The 23,617-nt window shown below is 64.5% G+C and overlaps 2 protein-coding genes across 7 annotated transcripts in view; both read right to left on the bottom strand.

The window, feature by feature from the left end:
- PDE4A (phosphodiesterase 4A) overlaps nucleotides 1-23,617 on the bottom strand; it is a 137,526-nt gene that overhangs the window by 14,744 nt on the left and 99,165 nt on the right. For 3 of the 6 annotated variants that reach the window (XM_065575643.1, XM_065575642.1, XM_065575644.1), the window contains 5 exons: nucleotides 8,345-8,530; nucleotides 7,728-7,764; nucleotides 7,105-7,178; nucleotides 6,466-6,515; nucleotides 4,282-4,394 (listed from right to left, as the gene is read on the bottom strand). In XM_065575643.1, the coding sequence (XP_065431715.1) occupies nucleotides 4,282-4,394; nucleotides 6,466-6,515; nucleotides 7,105-7,178; nucleotides 7,728-7,764; nucleotides 8,345-8,530 (460 nt within the window). Of the gene's footprint in view, nucleotides 1-564; nucleotides 972-4,281; nucleotides 4,395-6,465; nucleotides 6,516-7,104; nucleotides 7,179-7,727; nucleotides 7,765-8,344; nucleotides 8,531-9,016; nucleotides 9,473-16,620; nucleotides 17,306-23,617 lie in introns of those variants that run through there. The other 3 variants (XM_065575645.1, XM_065575646.1, XM_065575647.1) reach the window with 3 other exon arrangements.
- The window catches only part of LOC135977035 (uncharacterized), a 348,641-nt gene continuing 343,575 nt past the window's right edge, over nucleotides 18,552-23,617 (bottom strand). The window contains exon 2 of the mRNA XM_065575638.1: nucleotides 18,552-22,451. The gene's annotated coding sequence lies outside the window, so the exon portion shown is untranslated. The remainder of the gene's footprint in view (nucleotides 22,452-23,617) is intronic.

Here is a 23,617-nt window from a genome sequence, read left to right as displayed (position 1 = left end):
ACGGAGGTCTCTCTCTGTCTCTCTCTCACACACACACACACACATGGGGGGTTTTTCAGGACACGGGGGGGTGTCTCTGTCTCTCACACACACACACACAGGGTGCTCAGGACACGGGGGGGTCTCTCTCGCTGTCACTCTCTCATACATACATGGGGGGGGTCTCTCTCTCTCTCTCTCTCCCGGTGCAGGGGGCACCAGGCCTGGGAGGAATGGCGCTGGCCGTGGGGCACTCGTGCGCGGAGCAGCGGCCGCGCCAGTGTGACATTGTCGATAAGGCAGAAGGGCAAAATCACCCCCTCCCCTCCCGCATCACATGCACCCCGGCTCCCCACAGGCCCAGCCGGCCCCCCGCGGCCATGCCCTGCCCCCCCGACTGATCCATGCAGCCACCGGAGTGGCACATCTGCTCCCCCGGGAGAGGCCCCCTGCAGCCCGCTCCCCTGAACCGGCCCCCCCCTCGATGCCAGGCCGGGGGAAGCTGCGGGCCCCGTCCCTCAGCCTCCCGGGGGGCCGGCATGGGAGAGGGGCAGAGCCAGGATGCCCCCACCCCTGTCCTGTTACCTGGTCCCACCAGCCGACCAGCCATGGCTTCGCGCACGTCTCACAGAAAAAATCCACTAAGGGCATCTTCCGACCTGCCCGGTGGCAGCCGCGGGCGGCTCCCCGGCTCAGGGGCGCCCGTCCGCCCGCTGCCTCTGTCTCCTGCTGGCGGGGCGCCGATCGGGGCCCCCTCCCCTTGCGAAGGGGTTAGTATCCCGGGGCCCTCTCTGCCCCTGGCATGGCGAGAGGGGGAGAGCGCCCCCGGGCTTCCCCTCACATCGCCACGGGCCCCCCGCCTGGGGTGGGCACGGGGGGCACACACAGCCCGGGAAGGAGCAGGCCGAGGGCCGAACCAAGGCGCTGCCGGCCGGCGCTGCCCGTACTGCAGAGGAGCAGGGAGCTACCCACAGTGCACCGCTGCCCGGCTCCCCGTGCCCTCCCCGCCAGCCGGGCGGGGGGACGCCGGCCCCGCTCACTGGAGCAGGGGGAGGAGCCGGAGCCTCCCGCCAGCAGCAGGCCGAGCCCCGGGTACCAGGGCACCTCACTCCGCCTCCTCCCGTCTCCGGGGCAGCGGTCACCGGGGCGACGGCACCTCCTCCCGCAGCCGCATCCCTGCCTGGCGTGCGCCTTGTCACTGCAGCGCATGGCGGGGCGGAGACGGGAGGGGGAGGAGGGGAGGGAGATTGGGGGAGGGGGTTAATTGGCTAACCCCGAGCTCCCAGCCCCACGGCTCTGACCTGACTCCCCTTCCAGAGCCAAACGAGAACCCAGGAGTCCTGACTTTGGACCATGTTTCTCTCCCTTCAAAACGATGGTCTAGTGGGTGGGGGAGGGAGCGGGAGGCTGGGAGCCAGGACTCCTGGGTTCTATCCCCAGCTCTGGAGGGGAAGTGGGGTCTAGTGGCTAGAGGACAGGCCTGGGCATCAGGGCCCCGAGATAGGAATGGAACCCAGGCGTCCTGAAGACATGGGCAGAAATGCTGTCAAGTAAACAGCCCCCTCCCTCTTTCCTGTTTACCCCTCCCTCTGCCAGCCCCTCCTAGCCCCTGGGCTACCAGCCCCCCCGCCGGGTCCAGCCTCCTTTCTCCCAGCACCCACACCCAAGCCAAGTTTGTGGGACAAGTAGCTGCGCTCCCCCCCCCCCCCCCCACCGTGAGCCAGCCCAGCCCCCACCACCACCACATGGACCCTTCCACATCCTGGATCCTCCTCTGAAGGGGAGTCCCCGTTTCCATGCCAACGCCCACCCCTGGGGTGCACAGCGGGAGGAGCCCTGAGGGGAGGAGGCAGAGCTGGAGACACCACATGTGTGTCACATGTCCCCAACCACGGGGACGCGCCCTGCACATGCCTGCCCAGACATGGGGCCGCACCCTGCCCACGCCCGCCCAGACCTGGGGCCGCACCCTGCCCACGCCCGCCCAGACCTGGGGCCGCACCCTGCCCGCGCGCCCGCCCAGACATGGGGCCGCACCCTGCCCGCGCCCGCCCAGACCTGGGGCCGCACCATGCCCGCGCACCCGCCCAGACATGGGGCCGCACCCTGCCCGCGCCCGCCCAGACACGGGGCCGCACCCTGCCCGCGCCCCCCCAACCACGGGGCCGCACCCTGCCCGCGCCCCCCCAACCATGGGGACACGCCCTGCACATGCCTGCCCAGACACGGGGCCACACCCTGCACGCGCCCACCCAGACACAGGGCCGCACCCTGCACGCCCCCCCCAACCACTGGGACGCACCCTGCACGCCCCCCCCAACCACGGGGACACGCCCTGCGCGCGCCCGCCCAGACACAGGACCGCACCCTGCCCGCGCGCCCACCCAGACACAGGGCCGCACCCTGCCCACGCCCCCCCAACCACGGGGACACGCCCTGCCCGCGCCCGCCCAGACACAGGACCGCACCCTGCCCGCGCCCGCCCAGACACGGGGCCGCACCCTGCCCGCGCCCGCCCAGACACGGGGCCGCACCCTGCCCGCGCCCGCCCAGACACGGGGCCGCGCCCCAGCCCACGCCCGCCCAGAGTCGGAACCGTGCAATTGACTGGAGACAGGGCCATGAACCCACACGCGCCCGCCCAGACACGGGGCCACATGCGCCGCCCCAGAGACAGAGCCACGCACACTCAACCCTGGGCACATGCACACTTGTGCCTCGGCATACCAGGACGTGGGGACCCATAGCAGGGCCCAGCCCATCCAGACACCGTCTCCGTTCCAGGCACTCACCCATCTCCCTCCCACCCTGCCCAGACCTCGCCCAGTCCCTGGCATCACCCCCAGAGCTGGGAGCAGTCTCCCACTCCTGCCACAGCAGCTCAGTCTGTTGCTGCGTCTCGACGGGTGTCGCACCACTCACACCAGCTCTCACGGCCAGAGCAAAATCTACCCAGAAGGCCCCTGGCCCAGGCTGTGCACAGGAGATCCGGCCCCTGGACCCCAGCACAAACGCTGTGACCGCACAACCTCCACACAGACGCTCCAGAGCCACGGGGCACGGTCCTGCAGCAGGGAGTCCCACTGGTGCCCAGATGACCAGCCCACCCCCTGGGATCCTGCCAGGCACAGGTCCCGCCCATCCCTCCTCATTTGCATACGACCTTGTGGGAACCCAGAGCCAACCCAGAAAAGCACCACACACACAATGCCGGTTCCTAGCCAGGTCGCCACGGTGAGGGGGATGGGCAGGCGGGGGAGGGAGGGGGAGGGATTCGTATGGGGAAGGACTTGGATGGGAGGGGACGGAAGAGATTGACGGATGGATAAAAGGGGAGGGACGGACAGACAGGAAGACGGAGGGGTGGAGGGATGGACAGACAGGAAGACGGGGGTGGTGGATGGAGGGACGGACGGACGGACAGGCAGACGGAGGGGTGGAGGGATGGACAGACAGGCAGACGGAGGGGTGGAGGGATGGACGGACAGGCAGACAGGAGTGGTGGATGGAGGGATGAACAGGCAGATGGGTTTGCGCGGGGATGACAGAGGATGGACGGATGGACAGGGAGACGGGGGTGGGATGGAGGGATGGACAGGCAGACGGGTTTCTGTGGGGCTGACGGACAGGCAGACGGGGGTGGGATGGACAGGCGGAGGGAGATGGTGGATGGAGGGATGAACAGGCAGATGGGTTTCTGCGGCGATGACGGAGGATGGACGGCTGGACAGGGAGACGGGGGTGGGATGGAGGGATGGACAGGCAGACGGGTTTCTGTGGGGCTGACGGACAGGCAGACGGGGGTGGGATGGACAGGCGGAGGGAGATGGTGGATGGAGGGATGAACAGGCAGATGGGTTTCTGCGGGGATGACGGAGGATGGACAGCTGGACAGGGAGACGGGGGTGAGATGGAGGGATGGACAGGCAGACGGGTTTCTGTGGGGATGACGGAGGATGGATGGACGGGCAGACGGGGGTGGGATGGAGGGATGGACAGGCAGAGGGAGATGGTGGAGGGATGGACAGGCAGATGGGTTTCCGCGGGGATGGATGGACAGATGGACGAACAGGCAGACAGGTTTGCGCGGGGATGGAGGGAGGGATGGACGGATGGACAGGGAGACGGGGGTGGGATGGAGGGATGGACAGGCAGAGGGAGGTGGTGGAGGGATGGACAGGCAGATGGGTTTGCGTGGGGATGGAGGGAGGGATGGACGGAGGGGGCAGGACACATGCTGTGACAGACACAGGGACCAGCCCCCGCCCCCACCCCCGTCCTGGCGCTGGGGGGCAGCCGTACCTTGTTGGACGCCATCTCGCTGACGGAGCGGTAGGTCTGGATCGTCTCCAGCTGGTCCAGGCACCAGTCCAGCTCTTCCAGGGTCTCCTTGGCCAGCTGCTGGTAGGTCTCCTCTGGGGAACAGAATTGCTGCTGTGAGCACCCACCAGGTGAGGGCCCCATGGGGTCAGAGGGGGTCTGGGGGAGCTGCCCCCCAGCTGAGTCCAGGAGGGGGCTGGGAGTGGGGTCTAGTGGTTAAAGCGGGGGGGTGGAGGAGTGGGAGCCAGGACTCCTGGCTTCTATCCCAGCTCTCATGCTAACTCCTCATACAACCTAGTGACCGAGGATGTGGAAAAAGCTAATGTACTCAATGATTTTTTTGCCTCTGTCTTCACAAACAAGGTCAGCTCCCAGTCTGCTGCACTGGGCAGCACAGCATGGGGAGAAGGTGACCAGCCCTCTGTGGAGAAAGAAGTGGTTCGGGACTATTTAGAAAAACTGGACGTGCACAAGTCATGGGGCCGGATGCGCTGCATCCGAGGGTGCTAAAGGAGTTGGTGGATATGATTGCAGAGCCATTAGCCATTATTTTTGAAAACTCATGGCGATCGGGGGAGGTCCCAGATGACTGGAAAAAGGCTAATGTAGTGCCCATCTTTAAAAAAGGGAAGAAGGAGGATCCGGGGAACTACAGGCCAGTCAGCCTCACCTCAGTCCCTGGAAAAATCATGGAGCAGGTCCTCAAGGAAACAATTATGAAACATTTAGAGGAGAGGAAAGTGATCAGGAACAGTCAGCATGGATTCACGAAGGGGAAGTCATGCCTGACTAACCTAATTGCCTTCTATGATGAGATAACTGGCTCTGTGGATGAGGGGAAAGCAGTGGATGTGTTATTCCTTGACTTTAGCAAAGCTTTTGATACGGTCTCCCACAGTATTCTTGCCGCCAAGTTAAAGAAGTATGGGCTGGATGAATGGACTGTAAGGTGGATAGAAAGCTGGCTAGATCATCGGGCTCAACGGGTAGTGATCAATGGCTCCATGTCTAGTTGGCAGCCGGTTTCAAGCGGAGTGCCCCAAGGGTCGGGCCTGGGGCCAGTTTTGTTTAATATCTTTATTAATGATCTGGAGGATGGTGTGGACTGCACTCTCAGCAAGTTTGCAGATGACACTAAACTAGGAGGCGTGGTAGATACACTAGAGGGTAGGGATAGGATACAGAGGGACCTAGACAAATTAGAGGATTGGGCCGAAAAAAACCTGATGAGGTTCAACAAGGACAAGTGCAGAGTCCTGCACTTAGGACGGAAGAATCCCATGCACTGCTACAGACTAGGGACCGAATGGCTAGGTAGCAGTTCTGCAGAAAAGGACCTAGGGGTTACAGTGGACGAGAAGCTGGATATGAGTTGACAGTGTGCCCTTGTTGCCAAGAAGGCTAATGGCATTTTGGGCTGTATAAGTAGGGGCACTGCCAGCAGATCGAGGGACGTGATCGTTCCCCTTTATTCGACATTGGTGAGGCCTCATCTGGAATACTGTGTCCAGTTTTGGGCCCCACACTACAAGAAGGATGTGGAAAAATTGGAAAGAGTCCAGCGGAGGGCAACAAAAATGATTAGGGGTCTGGAGCACATGACTTATGAGGAGAGGCTGAGGGAACTGGGATTGTTTAGTCTGCAGAAGAGAAGAGTGAGGGGGAATTTGATAGCAGCTTTCAACTACCTGAAGGGGGGTTCCAAAGAGGATGGAGCTTGGCTGTTCTCAGTGGTGGCAGATGACAGAACAAGGAGCAATGGTCTCAAGTTGCAGTGGGGGAGGTTTAGGTTGGATATCAGGAAAAACTATTTCACTAGGAGGGTGGTGAAACACTGGAATGCGTTACCTAGGGAGGTGGTGGAGTCTCCTTCCTTGGAGGTTTTTAAGGCCCGGCTTGACAAAGCCCTGGCTGGGATGATTTAGCTGGGAATTGGTCCTGCTTTGAGCAGGGGGTTGGACTAGATGACCTCTTGAGGTCCCTTCCAACTCTGATATTCTATGATTCTATGATTCAGAGCCAGCCCTCCCTCTGCCTCAGTTTCCCCCCTGTAACCAGTCTCCCCACCCCCAACCTCCTAGAGTGGGGGTGAGCCACCAGATCCCAAAGACATGGGTGGGGGGGTCCCCGTTCCCGGCCCCTCCCCCAGCACGGGGCGACACTTACCTGACAGCATTGCCTTGCAGAAGGTCGACTGGCTGCCCACAGGGGACCTCCTGGGGGGGCAAGAACAGACGCAGGCTCAGCCACCCGCCCCCTACGGGCCCTGGGGGGCAGGAACAGCCACAGCGCAGGGCGGGGCCGGGAGCAGTCAGGGGCAGGGCCTTTGCCAGCCCCACGCTGCCCAGGGTGGCGTCTCCCTCCTGCCCCCTTTCTCCCTGGCTGCGAATCAGGCCACTGGAGGACGCTCAGTGGGGCTCACGGGGCCCCTGGGACCAGCCCCCCAAAAGGAAGGTGATTTACCAGGTGTGTGCGGCGGATCCCTGGGCAGCTCACACCAACGGCACTTCCTGGGGTGGGGCCGTCTCCCAGCACAGGGCCCAGGTGTGTGTGTGAGGGCCACACTGGGGGGGGGCTGGGCTACAGGCAGTGGGGGAAGGCTCAGGAGGGGGCACTCCCCCGTCCCTCAGGCTGGCAGCCCTGGGGCTATTGGGGATTTCCCGCTATTTCTGCTGGGGGGGGGGGGGGGGGGGCACGACTCCTTAAATCCCCAGTCAACCCCGAGTGCCCCCAGCCAGGGTGAGAGAAGGGGGCTGGGGTCCTGGGGGGCAGAGAAGGGGGGCTGGCACCCCGGGGGTCACTCACTTGTTGGACGTTGGGGTCGGGACGTTGGCCAGGATGGAGAAGTTGTTCCTCACGCTGCGCAGACTGGCCAGCACCTGCAGGGAGAGGAGGGTCAGGGCTGGAGCTAGGAGGCTGTGGGGGGGGGGGCAGCCCCTCCCTGCCAGGGGCCCACAAGCACCGTGGGGCCCGTGACCCTGGGGCCTTTTTGGGCTGCATTCAGCTCAGCACCAGCCCCGAAGGGTCCCGCCCCCCCCCGGCTATGGGGCTGGCCCAGGTCCCCTCCAGCTGGGCCTCAGCTCAGTCGTTCCCCCAGGGCTGGTAGGGCCTTTGGGGGGCCACATGCCCCCTCCAATCAGGGGCAACGAGGAGCCAACACCCGGGGCTGGCCCTGCCCCAGGGCAGCTCGGGGGTCTCCAGAGGGCTGCCCCCGTGACCCCCTGGGCTCTGGGGGTTGGGGCCGGTCAGTCTGATCACCCCTGGACCAGGAACAGGCCGTGGGGTGGGGGCAAGGGGGGAAGATGACACAGGATTAGGCCCAAGGCAGGCGATCCTGCCCTGGGCCCCCTGGTGTGGGTGGGGGGTGAGGGCAGATCCCCATAGCCCATGACTCACAGCCCCCCCTCGTTGCAGGGGCCGGCACCCACCTGGGCAAAGGGCGTCACGATCAGGTCCTCCGTGTGGCTGCGGGGCAGAGAAACCAGACAGGGTGAGCGATGGGGCCCCCCCAAACTACCCCCCCCGCGTCCTGGGGCTAGCTCCAGTGGGGGGGCTGCGCTGGGGGGAGGGTGCTGCGGCAGGTCTGCACCGGGGGGCTCTGTGCTGGGGGGGCTGCGCCAGGGAGCTCGGTGCCGGGGGGGCTCTGTGCCGGGGCTGTGGGGATGCGCTGGGGGCTGCCGGGCCCCATCTTTGGGGTCTGCGCTGGGGGTTGTACAAGGGCTGTTGCCTCATTCACAGACCGGGGGGGGGGTTCCTGCCACTGCCCAGCTGTAGGGGAGGGGGAGAGGCAGAGGGGCTCTGCCCCCCACACTCAGGAGGGGGTGGCAGGGTCTGGGCGTGAGGCCCCGGGGGTGTGCTTGGGGGACAGAGGAAGGATCGGGGGCAGCAGAGCAGGGCTCCGGGGGGCAGCGGGGCAGGGCTCCGGGGAGGCAGGGCTGAGGGTAGGCACGGCTCCAGGGGGGCAGGGCTCCGGGGGGGCAGGGCTGAGGGTAGGCACGGCTCCAGGGGGGCAGGGCTCCGGGGGGGCAGGGCTCGGGGCACTCACGACTCGCTGGCGACGGAGGAGTTACGGGACATGGTTTTGGGCGACAGGTCGTAGTCGCTGTCCGAGCGGTACAGGAAGGACTCGCGCCGCTGGCCGGCCGGAAAGCTGGGGTGCAGGACGAGGCCGGGGCTGGCCTGGGGGTCCAGGGGGCTCCTGGCCGGGGAGGGGCCATTCTCCACCTCGAAGCTGCAGGAGGAGACAGAAGCCAGGTGAGCAGGGGGGTCCCAGGCCTGCCCCCCCCGGCTATAAACATGCACTGGGGTCCCTCTGGTCCCACGGCCCCCTGCTGGCCCAGCCCTGCACCACCGCCAGCTCTGCCGGTGCCCCACACTCCCGACCCGCAGCCCCTGCTATTCCAGCCCTGGGCTCCCCCCCAGCTCTGCCGGTGCCCCACACTCCCGACCCGCAGCCCCTGCTATTCCAGCCCTGGGCTCCCCCGCAGCTCCGCCGGTGCCCCTCACTCCGGACCCGCAGCCCCTGCTAGCCCAGCCCTGCCCCCCCTCGTCTGTCCGTGTGCGATAAGACAAGTTTCCTTTCCTGAGGCTGTTTCGTGGCCGCCCAGGTCAGGCCCCTTCCTGCCCCCAACCAATCTGAGGGCCCAGGTGGGGTCTCTTCGCACCAGCAGGTCCTGCCCCAGCCCCAGCCCCTCGGGCCCGGCCCAGCCCCACTCACCTGCGGGGGTGCAGGGAGCTGCAGGGCAGGGCCATGCTCAGAGCGGCATGTCCGGGGAGCGACCGGCCTGGGCCTGCCCCACGGGGTCACTGCTCGCCAGGGGTGCGGGGCCCACGGGGCTCAGAGCTGCCCCCCCGCGCCGCATGGGGCCCGCGCAGGGCGGAAGTTGCCGCAATCGGGTTGGGAAAGGCTGGGGGGGGGGGCCTGGGCCCAGCCGGGGGCCTGCTCCTGCCGAGCCGCCCCGGCTTCCTGCCCCCCCGGGAGGAAAGGTGCCAGCGGCGGAGGGCGGGGGGGGGAGGGTGAGGGCCCCAGGCCCTAAGTTCTAGGCCAGGCCGGGGGCCCCCCCGGAAGAACCAGCCACTGGGCTTCCTCCCCTCCCACCCGGCACCTTTCGCTTTCAGTTATCCCAGCAGGAAGGCAGCTGCCGACCCAGCTCCCTCCCCCACCCCAACCCTCCCCCGACACGCCCCGCTCCCCCCACCACGCCCAGCTCCTCTGCCCTCCCTGTCACGCCTCGCTCCCCCCACCACGCCCAGTTCCCCCGCCCTCCCCGACACGCCTCGCTCCCCCACCCACCCACCACGCCCAGTTCCCCCCTGCCCTCCCTGTCACGCCCCGCTCCCCTCCCCCCCACGCCCAGTTCCCCCCCGCCCTCCCCGTCACGCCCCGCTCCCCTCCCCCACCAAGCCCAGCTCCCCCGCCCCTCCCCCATCACGCCCAGTTCCCCGCCCTCCCCATCACGCCCCACTCCCCTCCCCCACCAAGCCCAGCTCCCCCGCCCCTTCCCCATCACGCCCAGCTCCCCCTCCCCTCCCCCACCACACCCAGATCCGCCCAGCCCTCCCGCCCACTCCCCTCCCTACCACACCCAGTTCCCCCCGCCCTTCCCCATCATGCCCTACTCCCCTGCTCCTCCCCCACCACGCCCAGATCCGCCCAGCCCTTCCCCCTCACGCCCTGCTCTCCACCCACCCCCGCCATGCCCTGCTCCCCCTCAGGAGCTGCCAGCACCCTCGCCCTGCCATGCAGCCCCCCCGCTAGCCCAGCCCCCCCAGTGCCCCTCACTCCCAACCCGCAGCCCCCTGCTAGCCCAGCCCCGCCCCCCCAGCTCTGCCGGTGCCCCTCACTCCCGACCCGCAGCCCCCTGCTAGCCCAGCCCTGCCCCCCCCATCTCTGCCAGAGCCCCTCACTCCCGACCCACAGCCCCTGCTAGCCCAGCCCTGCCCCCCCCAGCCCTGCCGGTGCCCCTCACTCCCGACCCACAGCCCCTGCTAGCCCAGCCCTGCCGGTGCCCCTCACTCCCGACCCACAGCCCCTGCTAGCCCAGCCCTGCCGGTGCCCCTCACTCCCGACCCACAGCCCCTGCTAGCCCAGCCCTGCCGGTGCCCCTCACTCCCGACCCACAGCCCCTGCTAGCCCAGCCCTGCCGGTGCCCCTCACTCCCGACCCGCAGCCCCTGCCCCCCCAGCTCTGCCAGAGCCCCTCACTCCCGACCCGCAGCCCCTGCCCCCCCAGACTTGCCGGTGCCCCTCACTCCCGACCCGCAGCCCCTGCCAGCCCAGCCCTGCCCCCTCCCCGCTCTGCCAGTGCCCCTCACTAGACCAGGGATAGGCAAACTATGGCACACATGCTGAAGGCGGCACACGAGCTGATTTTCAGCGGCACTCACACTGCCCGGGTCCTGGCCACCGGTCCGGGGGGCTCTGCATTTTAATGTAATTTTAAATGAAGCTTCTTAAACATTTTAAAAACCTTATTTACTTGACATACAACAATAGTTGAGTTCTATATTACAGGCTTATAGAAAGAGACCTTCTAAAAAGGTTACAATGTATGACTGGCACGCGACACCTTAAATCAGAGTGACTAAAGGACGACTCGGCCCAGCACGTCTGAAAGGTGCCGACCCCTGCGCTAGATACCTCCTGAGGTCCCTTCCAACCCTGCTATTCTAGGATTCTGTGAACCCTGTGCAAACCTGCACAACCCCCCCCATGCACACCTACACTCACACCAGTGCACCCCGCACCTCCCGTATGTGTGCACACCCACGCACACACTCATGCACACCCTTACACACAACCCTGTGCACACCTGCACATGCACACACGTGCACACCTGCACACACCTCACACCCATGTACACCCCACACACACACACCTGTGTACACCTGCATACACACCCATGCACACTAGCACACCTGCATACACCCACACACCTGTGCACACATGCACCCACTTCACATATCTGTGCACACACCTCCATGCACACCCACACACACCCCCGTGCATACCCGCACACACACACCTGTGCACACCCGCACGTACCTGTTCACACTGCACACACCCCAGCACCAGTGCACACCCACACAGCTGTGCACATCCACTGCGCGCGCACACAGAGTAAGCCCCATGCAGTCTCCCTGGCCGGCTCTGCTGGGGGTAGCGAGTGAGGGGCCAACACACACACAGGACCCTCCCCCCACACACACACTTGACCTGCCTCAGCCTCCCCCCACATCCGGCTGCACAGGGGCTTGCACGTGCCTGTCCCAGCGCAGAGCCTGTCCCTCCCCGCCCCGCCCCTGCCTTTCCAGCTGTGACACTGACCCCCCCTTTATTAATCCACACTCCCTACGCATCCTTACCAGCAGCCACCTGGTCCCCTCCCCAGCCCTATCAGCCTCCCACAGGGGATGGGGGGTTCACCCCACCCCGTGCGCTGGGATCCCCACTGCGCTGCCCCAGGGGGGTCCCCCCCAGCAGCTCACCCGGCCAGGGGAGGTCCAGGTGGGCCTGAGGCCAGACTCCTAAGCCAGCCCTGTCAGGGACACACCCCAGTGGGGAGACAGGGGTGGCTGGGGCAGCCCCGGATCCACCCGACCTGCCCCATCAGCAACTGAGCTGCCATCTGCCGGCCTCTGCGTGCCCAGTGCCCAGCGGGCAGGTGCTAGCCGGGCGGGTCCCCCCACCCCGGGGCAGCTCGGCGCTGGGCCCATCCTCAGTGGCCCGGCAACGGGAGCTCAGAGCCTCCCCTCGGCCCCCCGGCGCAGGGCGCTGGGGCCTCTCTGGGGAATACCCCAGCCCCTGCACGGCTCAGACCAGCAGGAGCCCCCGGTGCAGCACAGCCGAGCGGGCCCTGGCTGGGGTCCGGCACCTGCTGGAGCAAAGCACCTTACACAGGGTTCGACACCAGAGGCTTTGGGACGCCTCCCAGCAAACGATCCCGGCGCATAGGGACAGGGCACCCCCCACTGTACACCCCGGGAAACCGAGGCACAGGGAGAAGAAGGGACTTGATCAGGGTCACACAGTAGGAGAGTGGCAGAGCCGGGGAGAGAACCCAGGAGTCCTGGCTCCCAGCCCCCCCTGATCCAATCACTAGACCCCCTCCTCCCCTCCTGGAGCAAACAGCCCAGGAACCCTGGCTCTGAAGGACACCCAGTGAGGGGAGGAGACTCCGACTGGGAGCTCCCCCGGGGAGGGGAACTGAGGTGCTGAGAGGGTCATTGTTGTGCTACACACAAACACACGCCTTGTGCACACAGCCCAGTGGCACACACACACGCTGCATGCACCTTGCACTGAACATGCGCACGTACATGCTGCACTGCACGCACGCACACTGCACTGCACGCACACACACTGCATGCACCGAACACGAGCATGTACACACTGCACTGCACGCACACACACTGCATGCACCTTGCACTGAACACGAGCATGTACACACTGCACTGCACGCACACACACTGCATGCACCTTGCACCGAACACGAGCATGTACACACTGCACTGCACGCACACACACTGCATGCACCTTGCACTGAACACGAGCATGTACACACTGCACTGCATGCACACACACTACACTGCATGCACCTTGCACTGAACATGCGCACGTACACGCTGCACTGCAGGCACACACACTGCACTGCACGCACACACACTGCATGCACCTTGCACTGAACACGAGCATGTACACACTGCACTGCACGCACACACACTGCATGCACCTTGCACCGAACACGAGCATGTACACGCTGCACTGCACGCACACACACTACACTGCACGCACACACACTGCATGCACCTTGCACTGAACACGAGCATGTACACACTGCACTGCACGCACACACTGCACTGCATGCACACAAACGACACTGCATGCACACACACTGCACTGCATGTACCTTGCACTGAACATGCACACGTACTGCATGCACACACACTGCACTGCAGGCACATGGCATTGGGCACACACTGCATTGCTCGCACACCCGCGCACACCCTGTGCGGCAGGCCGGGGCGGGCAGGGCACATCACTGCCTGGCGGCTGCCTCCCAGCTGGCGCGGGGCAGGTGCTGACGTCAGCCCGGGGAGGCCAGCGAGGGGGAGGGGGTGCCAGGAAGCGATAAGATAAGATTAGGGAGCCCTGGGGTGACGCAGGGCGTTATCCGCCCCAGGAGAAGCAGGGAGGAGCCTGGGTTTCCAGCCACGCTGCATCCCTGGGCTAGCCAGCGCCGGCTGGGGCCACCGTGCCCGAGAGCGGAGAGCCGCGTGGACTAGCGGACAGAGCACAGGGCTGGGGCTCAGGAGACATGCTCTGCCGCCTCCCTGCCGGGTGCCCTTGCGAAAGTCCCTGCCCTGCTCCATGCCTCAGTTTCCCCATCTGTAAAATGGCTCAACCCCTTGCTGACTGGGGGGCCCGGTGAGGGAGGGAGATAGAAGAGGGGGTGGGGGTGGTATGGGAGGCAGTTGATGACATGGCTCCAGGGGTGGGCTGGCTGGGAAGAACGGGGGAGGGGACCTACCCAGCCAGCTCCCCTCCCCCCCAGGGTTGGAAGGGAGGGTTCTGGCGGCTCCAGCTGTTTGCAATTAGGGCTGGGTGGGGTTGGGTTTTTTGGAGGGGGGAGGGGCTCTTCTACTGGAGTTCATGCCAGGGCAGCGCCTGGGGCCAGCCGCAGCTGTATGGGCGGAGGGGAGGGGCTGGGAGCTCCTGACAAGCAGAGGAAACAAAGGGGGGGGCATCCCTTACCCCCCGCCCCGATCCCAGAGCTGACAGGACAGGAGGGAGCCATGGATGTGCAGAGCCGGATAGCGACCCCACGGTGGGGACCTCGCCCGCCCCCAGGGGACAGAGGCTGAGGGGCAGCCGATGCACAACGCGCCAGCTGGCCCCGTCTGGGACCCCCATAAGGCCCGACACCCCCTCACTCAGCCCAGCACGGCTCCCCAGCTCAGAGCAGCTGGCCTGGGGGGCGGGACCAGACGGGATGAGCCGGGGGGCTGACAGGGCTGCAGGTGGGAGCTGAAGCAACAGGACAGACCCATGGGTGGCTCCGGGAGCGGAGTGGGGTCTGGTGGTTATAGCCAGGGGCTGGGAGCCAGGACTCCTGGGTTCTCTCCCAGGCTCTGAGTGGGGAGTGGGGTCTGGTGGTTATAGCCAGGGGCTGGGAGCCTTGACACCTGGGTTCTAACCCCAGCTCTGGGAGGGGAGGGGGGGGTCTAGGGGTGAGAGCAGGGGGGCTGGTGGTCAGGGTGCCTGGCTCCTATTCTCCTCCACTGATTGTCTGTGACCTTGACCAAGTCCCTTCCCCTTCCTGTGCCTCAGTTTCCCCACCCGTCGAACAAGCTTGGCTCCGGTGCAAGCCGCGCTGTGACGCTGAACACAGGGCTATGTGCGAAGGGCTTTGGATGGAGGCTGCCGGAGAAAGGTGAACCCAGAATAAACAAGGCTTTCGCTCAGCACACTCTGCTCCTCCCTCCCCGCGAGCCAGACCCCCTGCGGGCCCTGCCACTGACACCTCTCCCGGGGGCCGGGGCCGGGTCTGGACTGTCCATGCTCCTGGAAGCTGGCTGCAGGCAGGGGTATGACAGAGACACCTGCAGCAACAGGCCAGACAAAGCCCGTAGGAACCTCGGCATCCGGGCAGGGGAACCGGGACCAGCCAGAGGGGATTTGGCGCAAAGCTACAGAGAGACACCCGCTGAATGGGGGACCAGACCCCCCGAGGCACAGCTGAGATCGGGGCCCCGTTGCACCAGGCGCCGCCCAGACCCCGGCCGACATCAGGGCCCTGTTGTGCCGGGCGCCGCCCAGACATAGAATGAGAGACAGCTCTTGTCCCATCTAAACAGAGAGGTGGGAAACTGAGGCACAGAGCAGCGGAGTGATTTGTCCAAGATCAGCAGCAGCAGAGCTGGGAACAGAACCCAGGCGTCCCAGTGCCCAGCGCCTGCCCTCCACCCCCGCCCTGGCCCCGGCCCTCTAACCCTACAGCCCTGCTCTCCGTGCCAGCGTAGGGTCTGTCCCATCAGCCCCTGCTCCAGGGCTGCCAAGGGAGGCTCCCACCTGCCACCCACAGCCTGGGGGGGGCACGGCCACTCCAGGCATCCTCCCCAGGCTCAGTCACTGGGCGCAATGGGGAGCCGGTGACGAAGGAAGCGCCAGCCCTGAGTACCCCAAAGCCCCCCGTCCCCGCTGCTCTGTCCTCCAGGATGGTCGCTGGGAGCTGGCGCCCAGTGCTGGAGTGGCACGAGGGGTAACCAAGGCCCCCGGCGGGGGGGGGGGGAGGGAGAGGAGCAGAGCCAGGACATGTTGCTACCCACCAGGCCAGGTGTAACATTTCGCTGCCTGGCTCCCGACCGGGGAGGGGACAAGCCAAGGGCCACAACGGCAGGGCCCTGCCCGAGGATCTAGCCCGGCGTGGGGCACCGCAGAACCACCCAGCCCAGAGTCAGCGCCAGGGGCTCAGCACGCAAAATCCACCCCCAGCGCCCCCCAGGGGCTCGGTCTCCTCAGCTGCCAGTCGAGAGGCTCATGAACTTGCAGCCGAGACCTGGCAAACTCAGGTCACTGGGCGGCCTCGGAAGGGGAGGACCGAAGCGGATCCGGCCACTCAGAGCCCAGCAGAGCCTGCGGGGAGCACCCCAAGCCGGCGCAGGCAGGGAGCCAGCCAGAGCCCCCCTCTGGCCCCCCACCCCGAGGTCAGGGGTTAACCAGGCCTCAGGCAGCCGGGGCAGGACAGGGGGACGGTATCGATCTGGGCAGCACTGCCCTAAACTCACCCGCCCGGGGCATCAATGTGCACGTACACGCACGCCCCCCCTCCCCGAGACTGCACACTCACACTCACCCCCGAGAGTGCACACACACACTCACACTCGCCCCAGAGAATAATAATATATGGAGATATCCTATCTCCTAAAACTGGAAGGGACCCGGAAAGGTCACTGAGGCCAGTCCCCTGCCTTCACTAGCAGGACCAAGTGCTGATTTTGCCCCAGATCCTTAAGTGGCCCCCTCAAGGATTGAACTCACAACCCTGGGTTTAGCAGCCAATGCTCAAACCACTGAGCTCCACACACTCGCCCCCGAGAGTGCACACAACCACACAGGCACACACCATGAGTGGACACGTGGGGACACAGTCTCACCCTGAGTGCACGTGCACAAACACACTCACCAGGAGCGCCCGTGCAAACCCGCACACTCACACCAGCACGGCCCGCACTGACACCCTCACCTGAAGCACACACACACACACAACTGCCCCCCGGGCACCCCCCGTACACGTGCTAACCCCCCCCGGCGCTCACCGACCTCACGGGCTTGCCCAGCCGCTGCCGCCCCACGTCCGCCTCGCTGAAGGAGAACTGCATGGCCCGGGGGACCCAGGAGTCCGGGGCAGCGCGAGGGGAGCCCCGGGCTGGCATGGGGGGCCGGCGGCTCCGGGCGGGGCAGACCCGCAGCCCGGTCCCCACGCTCGGCTCGGCTCGGCCCGGCCCGGCCCCGGGCGCCCAGCGAGCCGGGGAGGGGCCGCGGTTGGCTGCAAAGCCCGGGGGCGGATTTCGGGGCCGGGAGCCGGGGGGTGGGGGCGAGGGGCTGAGCTCTCCGGGGGGGTCACGGCTCGGCCCCCTGCCCCAGAGCCAGCCACGGCCCCCCGGGGACCTTTCCACCCGGCCTGGCACCCCGGGCTGCGCTTTGGGGGGCTACAAGCCAAACACTCCGAGGTCACAAGCGCTCGCACGCGCAGCCCCCACTTGTGCCAGAGGGGAGCAAAGTGCCTCACAGACATCCCATGTCACACACGCGTGTGCACACACCCCAGCACCCGCAGCCAGGCCAGTCTCCTTTCACACGGGGGCAAAGTGACCTGTGCCAAGGACACTGCGGGAGTGAGAAGTGGAACCCAGGAGTCCGGGCTCCCATCCCGCACCCCACTCTAACCACCAGCCCCCACTCCCCTACCAGAGTGAAATGCCATGCGGTGGGTATGGGTTTGTTGTTGTAGGGTTGCGGAGGGGACGGGGGGGCAGTAGATGGGAGGGTTTGTTATTGTAGGTTGCAGAGGACGGCGGGGGCAGTGGCAGGTTGCGGAGGAGGGCGGGGGGGCAGTAGATGGGAGGGTTTGTTATTGTAGGGTTGCAGGGGGCAATGGATGGGAGGGTTTGTTGTTGTAGGGTTGCAGAGGGGGGCGGGGCAGTGGCAGTGGATGGGAGGGTTTGTTATTGTAGGGTGGCAGGGGGCAGTGGATGGGAGGATTTGTTGTTGTAGGGTTGCGGAGGAGGGCGGGGGGGCAGTGGATGGGAGGGTTTGTTACTGTAGGGTTGCGGAGGTGGGCGGGGGGCAGTGGCAGGTTGCGGAGGGGGGCAGTGGATGGGAGGTTTTGTTATTGTAGGGTTGCGGAGGTGGGCGGGGGGCAGTGGCAGGTTGCGGAGGGTGTGGGGGGCAGTGGATGGGAGGGTTTGTATTGTAGGGTTGCGGAGGAGGGCGAGGGGCAGTGGATGGGAGGGTTTGTTACTGTAGGGTTGCAGGGGGCAATGGATGGGAGGGTTTGTTGTTGTAGGGTTGCGGAGGGGGGCGGGGCAGTGGCAGTGGACGGGAGGGTTTGTTACTGTAGGGTTGTGGACGAGGGCGGGGGGCAGTGGCAGGTTGTGGAGGCGGCAGGGGGGCAGTGGATGGGAGGGTTTGTTATTGTAGGGTTGCAGGGGGCAATGGATGGGAGGGTTTGTTATTGTAGGGTTGCGGAGGAGGGCGGGGGGCAGTGGATGGGAGGGTTTGTTATTGTAGGGTGGCAGGGGGCAGTGGATGGGAGGATTTGTTGTTGTAGGGTTGCGGAGGAGGGCGGGGGGGCAGTGGATGGGAGGGTTTGTTACTGTAGGGTTGTGGAGGAGGGCGGGGGGCAGTGGCAGGTTGCGGAGGGTGTGGGGGGCAGTGGATGGGAGGTTTTGTTATTGTAGGGTCTCACACATGCTGAGCCTTTAAGATAATCTATGTTTTAAAAGGGCAGGAATTCTGCGTGCAAGGAAAGGGCGGGCGGGTCCCCTCTAGGCCCATGTGCGGGCGGCCCGGGGAGAGCCCAGCCACCCCGCGGGGTCCCCAGTGCCCCCTCTGGGTCTCAGCCCTGCCGGCTCCAGATCCCGTCCGTCGCCTCCGGCTCTTACCAGCTGCCCCGGTTCCGGGATGGGACCGTGCCAGTCCCGCCTCCTTATTTACTGACTGGTGACGACAGATCCCGACAGCTGGGGGGGGGGGAGAACCAGTGTCACGGTCCCTGGAAGGTGCTATGGCCACCTGGCCTGGCCCCAGGGGGAACCCAGGTGTCCTGGCACCCAGCCCCACCCCCGCTCTAACCACTCGACCCCACTCCCCTCCCAGAGCTGCGAGAGAACCCAGGAGTCCGGGCTCCCAGCCCTGCCCCCTCTAACCCCTAGACCCCACTCCCCTCCCTGAGCTGTTCGGGGGCACTGGGGTGCCCAAGGGGGTGCTGCTCTTTCTGCTGGCTGCTGCCACTGGTGCAAAGGGGTTAAACCCGCTCCCTGGACGCAGGGACAGGTCAAGCTCACGGGGGGCGGGGGGTGTCGGTCCCAGACTGGGCATAACGCCCCCGGGGGCTGTGGGCCCTCCCCGACCTCCCTGCCCCTGCTCTGGTGCAGGCCTGGGGGGGTCAGACGAGAGGATCATGAAGGGCCCCCCCCGCCCCTAGAGCCTGTGGATGTCAGGGTTTGGCGCATTTCCGTCCCCTTCCCTTTGCTAACACACACACGCACAGCTACACACGCGCACACACACACACCCAGCTACACAAGCACAGCTCTCCTACACACACACACACACACAGAGCGCTCTGTACACACACAGCTACACACAAACACAACCACACACACACACACACACACACCCCTCACTAAATTATTACAGGCAGATCTCAAACAAGCCCCACCCAGAGAACACCCCAGAGGCGAACCCCTCCCTGGGGGCAGGGGGCCAGGGCTGTCAGCCCCTCCCTGGGATGTTGAGCGTGGCGGGACGGATCCAGGGCACAGCAGAACCCCCCACACCCTCTGCAGGGATTTTTTACACCCTGTGCTCAGTGCCAGGGCCCAGACCTGCCTCCGAAAACACCAACCACTTCAGCCAGCGGGAGTCAGAGATGGGGGGGGGGGGGGTATGCATCCATCCCACCCCCTGAAGCTCACACAGGGAGTTGGGCATAAGCTGTCACGGGTAAAAAACACTACAGTGCAAATAGTGATGGTCTCATAAATGCCACCCTATACCGGAAACCTACTGACTGCTGCACTTACCTACATGCCTCCAGCTTCCATCCAGACCACACCACTCGATCCATTGTCTACAGCCAAGCCCTAAGATACAACCGCATTTGCCCCGATCCCTCAGACAGAGACAAACACCCCCAGGGTCTCTATCAAGTGTTCTTAAAACTACAATACCCACCTGGGGAAGTGAGGAAACATTGACCGAGTGAGAGGGGTACCCAGAAGTCACCTACTACAGGACAGGCCCAACAAGGAAAATAACAGACCACCACTGGCCATCACATACAGCCCCCAGCTAAAACCTCTATCAACGATCTACAACCTAGCCTGGAAAACGATCCCTCACTCTCACAGGCCTTGGGAGACAGGCCAGTCCTCGCCTACAGACAGCCCCCCAACCTGAAGCAAATACTCACCAGCCACTACACACCACACCACAGAAACACTAACCCAGGAATCAAACCCTGCAACAAACCCTGGTACCAACTCTGTCCACATATCTATTCAGGGGACACCATCATAGGACCTAATCACATCAGCCACACATCAGGGGCTTGTTCACCTGCACATCTACCAATGTGATATATGCCATCAGGTGCCAGCAATGCCCCTCTGCCATGGACATTGGCCAAACCGGACAGTCTCTACGTAAAAGGATAAATGGACAGAAATCGGACATCAGGAATGGTAACATACAAAAGCCAGGAGGAGAACACTTCAGTCTCCCTGGGCACTCAACAACAGACTTCAAAGTGGCCATTCTTCAACAAAATACTTCTCCAAGGAGAAACTGCAGAACTGGAATTCATTTGCAAACTTAACACCATCAATTTGGAGTTGATTAGGGACTGGGAGTGGCTGGCTCACTACAAAAGCAACTTTCCCTCCCTTGGTATTGACACCTCCTCACCACCTAGTGGGAGTGGCCCTCATCCACCCTGACTGAATTGGCCTTGTCAACACTGGTTCTCCACTGTGAGTAACTCCCTTCTCTTCATGTGTCAGTACATTTACGCCTGTATCTGGAATTCACACTCCATGAATCTGAAGAAGTGAGTTTTTTACGCACGAAAGCTTCTGCCCAAATAAATCTGTTTGTCTTTAAGGTGCCACCGGACTCCTTGTTGTTTTTGTGGATACAGACTAACACGGCTACCCCTGATATAGAGCGTTGGCAGCAGAGGGGAACAGAGCCCAGGGGTCCTGGCTCCCAGCCCCTTGCTCTAACCACTAGTCCCCACTCCCCTCCCAGAGCAGGGGAGAGAACCCAGGAGCCTTCACACCAGCTAGAGGAATAACTCAGCTCCTGGGGTGACCTTAGGGGCTGGATTCCCAGCTGTGGTTAAAGGAAGCGGCGGCCGACTGACCCTAGCTGGGGGATCTGTCCCGGGGCAGCTGGGACACCCTCTTCGCCCAGTGACTGCTCCGCTCTGTGATCCCACCCCCTCGATCTCTGCACTGATTTCAAAGGAGGCTGGATCTGGTCCCCCAGGTCCGGCCCCCTGCCAGCACTGCTGGCAGCCGTTGGGCTGAACCCGCTCCTGTCTGCCCCAGGATCTCAATGGGGCCAGCTCCCAGAGCCAGGGACTCTCCTGGCCTCGCCCCAACCCTGACACCCGGTGGCCTGACATGAATCGCTTCACTGCTGCCTTGCTTGTAGCCTGGGACTAGTGAAAATCAGCCCCCAATGCTCCCGGGGGAATCTGCCCACCCCTGAAATGCAGCCACTTCTGGGGCAGAACTCGCCAACTGTAGAACAACCCACAGCAGTTTAGGACAGGAAGTGAAGGGGAACCTGGGGGACAGCAGGCTCTGGGGAAATGCTGCTGTGCTGGAAATCAACCCCCAGGCCCTGGCTAATGCCAAGGGGATAAATTATTAGCATTATGGTAGCGTTCAGCAGCCCCAACAGAGATTGCCCAGACCCCGGCCGAGATCGGGGCCCCCTGCTGTGCCTGGCGCTGCCCAGACCCCGGCCGAGATTGGGGGCCCCCTGCTGTGCCTGGCGCTGCCCAGACCCCGGCCGAGATTGGGGTCCCCCTGCTGTGCCCGGCGCTGCCCAGACTCCGGCCGAGATTGAGGGCCCCCTGCTGTGCCCGGCGCTGCCCATACTGAGGCAAGAGCCAGTCCCTGCCCCAAAGAGCCCCCCACCCAAGCAGCGGAAGGATAACCACCTCCCCCGTCCGGCAGGGGAGAGAGAAGCCCAGAGACTTGCCCATGGTCACAGACGGAGTCAGTAGCAGCACCAAGAACAGAACCCAGCTCCGCCCACCAAGCACCGCACCCTGCCAGCACCGGCCTCCATCTCTTGAGAAGAACCATTAACCTCGCCCCAAGGTGCAGCCACTTCTGGGTGGGGCGCAACAGATCCCAACGTTCACGGTAACATTGCACGGTGCTTTAAGACAGGAAGTGAGGAGAGCCCTGCGTGCACTGGGAACCTTAGGCTACACACTGGCCAGGAAGGACACGGGGGATAAGGCCCCAAATGGGGCAGGCTACGTCTCCCCCAGCGGTCGCGCTGCACCCGGATCCCACCTCCAACCCGCTTCAGAGGGGCCGGGCGGAGCTTAGGGACGGAGCAACAGAACACGGACCCGCTTCGTCAGCCTGGTGCCAAGGACTCAGATAGAAACAGGCCCTGGATTCTTCCCCTCGGGCCTGGGGAAGGGTCTGTACTTACCTGGAAGAGAGACAGAGGCGACCGGGTCAGTTACAGGCCATGCGGCCCCCAACCAGGGTCCCTGCCTCCCATCCGGCCGGGGCCCCTCCCCCAGGCCCAACGCTGGAGCAATCCACACCTCTGAAGCATTGGGACCGACTGGGGAGTGGGGGCTAGTGGTTAAAGCAGGGGCCTGGGTTCTTTCCCGGCTCGGCCACTAAGGCCCCGACTGATGCAGAGGGTGGGACACAAGGCTGGCGGTTCCTTGGATAGAGAGACAGCCGGTCGCCTGCAGCCAAAACAGCTCCCCCTTACTGACCCCATACCAGACTGCAGGGCGGGGGGGGGGGGGGGGGCTGCTCTGAGATCCCCTGCAGAGAATCCAGGGGTGCAGGGTCACACTGCCCTCTTGTGGGGCAGCTCAGCACTGCAGGGTGTTTGGGCCAGGGAAGGGGACACCAGCAGCCGGTGTAACCCCCACAGACCCCGGGCGTTGGCGGGCGGGATCAAACCTGGGGCCTCGGGAGCTGAGTGCATGAGCTAAAGGCCACCTGGCCCTTAGCTCAGGCTGTAGTGGACTCACTAATCTCAGCGCACCACCCCCAGGAGGTGTGGGGGTTACGCGGGGGTCAGGCTCTGGACATCCAGCCCGGAATGGCCCCCAGCCTCCCCCTCCCAGAGAGAACCCAGGAGTCCTGGCTCCCAGCCCCTCCTGCTCCAACCATGAGATCCTACCCCTGCCTGCTGCTATCGCCCCAGCCCACGTCCCTGTCTGTGTGCTGGGGAGAAAGGGGGCTGGACCACCCCACCCTGCAAACCCCTTTCTCTCCCCCACAACCAGGGGAGCTGAGACTATCTCAGCAATTTGAGGGTTAATGCCAAGCCCTTGGGCCCCCTGGCGGGGATTTTAACCTGCTGCCTTGAGCGGAAGGCGCAGCTCCCTCAGCTGCCAGCAGCAGTAGGTTGTTATACAGCTTGGCCCCCACAGGGCTCCCCCCTTGCCCCACTGACTGCGAGAAGAGCCTGGCTGTGCAGCCCAGGGCCCATGCTCAGGCCTGTCGGCCCCCCCACATCCTGCCCCATCTATAAACCCGAGACAAATCGCTCATGAGTTGGTTTCCGGCCTGGGCCAGTGCTGGGGTCTCAGGCCGGGTTAACCTCCCTGCTCCAGCAATGCAATGCAAACTGTGCCCATGGGGCCACCCCCCACCCCCCAGCAGGGGGTCACTGAACCCGCTCGGACGACGCGAAGGGGGGGATGGGCGTTGTTCTTTGGGGGGAGCTTGGGAAAGCCGGGGAGAAACAATTTCCCCAATTCCCTTTGAAAACGTTTTGGATTTTAAAAAAACAAAAACGGGAGGGGGGGGGGAGAATG

Source organism: Chrysemys picta, chromosome 22, assembly GCF_011386835.1.
Source record: "Chrysemys picta bellii isolate R12L10 chromosome 22, ASM1138683v2, whole genome shotgun sequence".
Taxonomy (NCBI): Eukaryota; Metazoa; Chordata; order Testudines; family Emydidae; genus Chrysemys; species Chrysemys picta.
Note: the sequence above shows the minus strand (reverse complement) of the source record. Positions and strands in the feature narration are given on the sequence as shown.